This window comes from Alosa sapidissima, chromosome 20, assembly GCF_018492685.1.
Source record: "Alosa sapidissima isolate fAloSap1 chromosome 20, fAloSap1.pri, whole genome shotgun sequence".
Classification (NCBI taxonomy): domain Eukaryota; kingdom Metazoa; phylum Chordata; class Actinopteri; order Clupeiformes; family Clupeidae; genus Alosa; species Alosa sapidissima.
In genome coordinates, this window is record NC_055976.1 from 13,947,054 (window position 1) to 13,952,053 (window position 5,000).

Consider the following 5,000-nt stretch of genomic DNA (forward strand, 5'->3'; position numbering starts at 1 on the left):
TACTTATGGAACTTTAAAAGCCCACCAGGAAAAGGCTAATGTAGGAAAGGTCAGCCCTGAAACAGTCCTAAAATAAAGGACAGAAGACAGATGTACAAGGACAAGAAATGTAGGGGGTAGCATAAGTCCATTATGCAAATCAACCTGCCTTTCCTAATAGGTTAAAAGAAAGGACGTTCAACACACAATCTGAAAAGATGACAAGGAAGTGTTTCCAGCCCTCTAAAGTGTGTCTATGTGTGTGTGTGTGCGCTTGTGCCTGTGTGTGTATGTGCATTTGTCTGTGTGTACAGTACAGTATGTGTGCGTGTGCATGTGCGTGAGAGTGTGTGTGTGTGTGTGTGTGTGTGTGTGTGTGTGTGTGTATGTGTGTGCGTGCTTCAAAAGGGGCTGTCTGTAATAAACTTCTAATAAACAAGGCGCTTGATCCTGACCCCCCCCCCCCCCCCGCACAGCCTCCCAGCAGCAGTCACAGAGGCCGACGCTGGCAGGCTTCACAGACGCCGTAATGAAGTGTCAAACATCACTGCCAGCCACAGAGGACAGGAGGACGAGAAGAAAAATAGAGAGGAAAAGAAAAAGAGGGAACAAGAAGCGGAGACAAACACATAAAACGGCATCCCAAAAATGCCACAGCCTGCGCACCACAGCCATCAGACTTTGTAAATAGTCAACAGTCAACAGTGACATTTGTTCAACATTTGGCGCAAAATTAATTGCCAAAGTATGTCCACACTGTCAGGGGTCAACAGACTTTGATAGCTATGGGATTGGGCAGATTGCTATAAATCCTAACTATGACACATCATGGTGACACAAAGAGGTTTTGTGTAAAACTGGCTGACGGCCACAGGACTAGCTTTGCAAACAACAACAGCAGCCCCACTGGCCCTGGTAAAACATGCACACTAAAGTCATTTGGTGATTTGGTATTGCAATGCAGAATTTTCCGACGCAGAGCACAAAACTGCATACTTGGATGGCTGGTGGAAATGAGAGTTGGGATTGAAAAGCTAACTAAGGTGTGTTACTGTAGCATCATAAGAAAACTGTCTTGGTCGATAACCTTACCTTACCGTATAGCCCTTTATAGTAACACACCATGTGAATAATGAGGCAGTGTCTGATTTACTTTAGTTTGTCTTAAGTATCAACTAAGTAGCAGCCACATTTTCCAACTAACCATCCAGTTTGGAGTCCATTAGTGCTTGGTAAACACACCTCAACAGCCCAATGCTTATTCTACACATCAGTCGACAGGACACTGCTAAAAGTAGATGATTCCTGGCCATGTACTAATAGGAATCAGATTTCATGAAGGTATTTAAAAGCTTGGCATGTGAAGTGATGAAAGGGAAGAACGCAATCTTGTGCCAGTACAAATAAAACTTTTCAAAGCTAATTCTAAAATCCTGAACACAGTTCTGTCATGACTAGGTACAGTAGTTGCTGAATTGAAGCCAGTAGAGAAATGATAACGCTAATCAGGTCTCAAGTAGTAATTTATTATACCACAGCACTTTTTGGAACTGAATTTAAAGGGGTCATGCCGCAAGATACCATTTTTTTCTTGTTGTTTTTGAAAAGATTATGTCGATATGACTACTTATGACTATGATAACCCAATCTTCTCAAATGTCACTGTTCTCTTCCCTGTCTGTATAGCAATAACCATAGAAAGGAAATGGTCATACAGCACAAGCAAATTAGAAAAGTGTATTGTTCCCAAACCACCACTGCTCTCATTCATTATGTTGCCTTCCCTGTTAGAAATTACAGCAATATACTTGGAAGACTCCCTAAGATGTTGGCCAATGAGAGCGAAGTCAATTATGTATGTCAAAATAAAATCTCAGTAGCAAAATCAGCATCTTTTAACTGGTTTTCACAGCATGCTAGTACAAAAAAACGAGCCAAGGCAGAAGCAGAAGCATCTCTAGGAATGTTATAAAATAATTGAAAAGCGTATGGTATATGCTCCCCTAGGCTCCTTTTAAGCAACATGAAAATGTTGCAATTTGTCAACACTTTCTGGAGTGTGTGCTGAAAAACAGATGTTATGTTCACCGTTACTAGATTACAAGAGGCGACTCTGCTGTGCTGTAAGATAGAAAGAGAGGTAGAGAGAAATAGTCATACCTGTGCCTTGTGTCCCGATTCCTTTCAGCAACAGAGGTGAGACAGACGAGAGAAAGAGAGAGAAAGAGAGGAAAACAACGTGTTCAACTTCAAAGGATTAAAATCATGATTTTGCCATCATTATGAGAACGCTGCGTTATGAGAAAGCTATCATTATGAGAAATCTTCTAATGCATTCAGATGACAAAGGTTTTGCTGTTATGGTCACGTTCACTTTCATTCAAATGACAAGTTACAGTTTTGTATTATATTTGTAACTAGTCAATGTGTTTGTACTTGTATTTATCACAAATTTCACAACCAGTAACTGTGCGGTTGGTCGCCATCATGACATTTTCAGGGTTTGCATTAAAATCCTCAATCAAATGAGAAGGAGAAAGACAGAATGAGAGAGAGAGAGAGAGAATGTGTGTGTGTGTGAGAGAGATAGACTGAGTGCAACCATGAGTATCTCTGCTCTCATTAATGTTATTAACTGGTGTTAGAACATTGCAGCACTTCATGGCACTACTAAAAGGGAAACATGAAAGGAGCTGGAGCCTTCACTTCCACCATAATTATGGAGATATCCCCTCATTCACATTTATTCATCGCACAAGTTAAATAAATTACAAAACTATCAGTACAGACAATGGCCCTTATTACCATCACCTGAACACAAAAGCAATGCTGCAATTATGAGAGAGAAACAATCAAGAAAGTCTTCAACACAAAAAAGTACTGCAGGGGATGAAAAGAAAATGAGTGTAGAAAATGGCATAATTTTCAGTAAAACCCTTGGCATTTCTGATTAAGGTATTCCACTTGAGTGATCCATTTGGCAACACAATTACATTCATGTAAGTGGGGGGGGGGGGGGAAAGCTGATTCTCACTATAGATGTTAGTAACTGAAGACTGGATTAAATCAAGAAAGTGTGAGCTTTTTAATTCCCCATGAACGCATTAAAAATATATTTATTTTAAATATATTTTAAACAAAAGAGACTGACATAAATATGGGTAGAATGAGCACTGACACATGTTAAATCTGGAATCTGAATTAATCAAGATATGACAATAAAATACATTTGTGAATTGAAAATAAATCACTAAAATTGTAACTGCACCGTATGTGTGGGAACGTGCTCCTTACTTGAGCTCCAGGATGTTGTAGGTGTGTCCACTGGGTAGAATGCGGCGGACAAAGTTGAAGTCGCCCACGTAGACGCTCCCGTCGGAGCCGCAGGCGAGCGCCACGGGCGCGAACAGCTTGCTTTGGACCGCCGGCCCGCTGCAGCCCATGCATGGAATGGTGCGGTAGTAGCCGTTGCCCATCACCGTGGTAATGACTGGGGGCTGCTGGGAGATGAAGAGGTTCTCGCCGTTGCCTTTGTGGAGGATGCCTGGAGGGGTTGGCAACAACAAGAGTTCAAGTTCAAGTTTATTTATATAGCACATTATCATACATAGAATGTCACTCAATGTGCTCAAAAGAAAAAAAAAAGAAAGAAAAAAGAATATCAGTAATAATAATAGTAACTAATAAAATAAAATAGATCAAGGGGGGGAAATAAGATTGAATGAATAGGAGGTAAAATAAAAAATAAATAAAAAAAACATAATAAACCTAAAAACTAATCAATACGCAAAATGAAAAAGTTCAGTTTTCAGTTTCTTTTTAAAACACTCTATTGTTGGGGAAAATCTAATATCTATTGGAAGATAATTCCAGCGCTGTGTGGTATAATAACTAAATGCCATTTCTCCTTGCTTGGTTTTAACCCTGGGGACTATTAATTTCCTATTAACTAATCAAGTTCCAGTAGATCTAAGCTCTCTACAAGGTTTTTGGGCCAAGTCCATTCAGTGACTTACAGTATATACTAGGAGTAGAACCTTGATATCAACTGGGAGCCAATGTAAAGATTTAAGAATGGGTGTAATGTGATCTCTCTTTTTAGTCTTGGTTAATAGTCTAGCAGCAGTGTTTTGAATTAATTTAATCTGTCTAATGGACTTCTTGGGGAGCCAGTTTGGAGACTATTACAATAATCTACCCTACAGCTTTTAAAAGCATGAATAAGCTTTTCTAAATCCTGTCTAGAAACAAAATCTCTCATCTTTTCATTTGGTGACAATGCAAGGTAGACCTGTGTGTCATCTGCATAGCTATGATATGCAATCTTGTACTCTTGAAATATTTCACCCAGGGGGAGCATGTACAAGTTAAATAAGAGTGGCCCAAGAATGGATCTCTGTGGCACCCCATATGGCATAGTATGTTTCTCAGATACATAGGTACCAATAGAAACAAAATACTCTCTGGGGAAGTAATACATGATCAACCGTATCGAAAGCTGCACTAAGGTCTAACATTACCAGGACAGTCTGTATTCAGGTGAATATCATTAAATACCTGAGTGCAGTTTCGGTACTGTTGTGTTGGCGAAAGTCTGATTGGAGTTGATCATAGATGCTATTTGTATTTAAATAGTTATTGACTTGGTTGAGATGGGCCTGTAGTTGATAAGCACAGAGGGATCAAGGTTTCTTTTTTTATGAGGGGTTTGATAAATGCAGTCTTAAGAGAGGCTGGAAAAATGCCTGAAATAAGAGAGCCATTCACAATCTTTAGAAGCTCAAATGCCACACAACTAAAGATGCTTTTAAAGAAGCTTGAGGGCAAGGTGTCAAGACAGCAAGTAAATGAGCTGAGCTGCATCACAGTTTTTTCAAGAGTTTTTCTATCAATGGCAGTAAATTCAGATAAAGAGGCTACATGTGTATTGGATGATTTAACCAAGACATTACTTAAGTGGGTGGAGCTAATGTTATTTCTAATATTTTAAATTTTGTTTTGGAAGAAGGAAGCAAACTCAC

General features: G+C 39.5%; 1 protein-coding gene across 1 annotated transcript in view; it reads right to left on the bottom strand.

Annotated features, from left to right (window-relative positions):
- The window catches only part of LOC121694939 (teneurin-1-like), a 206,212-nt gene that overhangs the window by 58,502 nt on the left and 142,710 nt on the right, over window positions 1–5,000 (bottom strand). Inside the window, 2 exon segments of the mRNA XM_042075340.1 lie at window positions 2,140–2,160; window positions 3,274–3,523. Coding sequence (XP_041931274.1) covers window positions 2,140–2,160; window positions 3,274–3,523 — 271 coding nt within the window.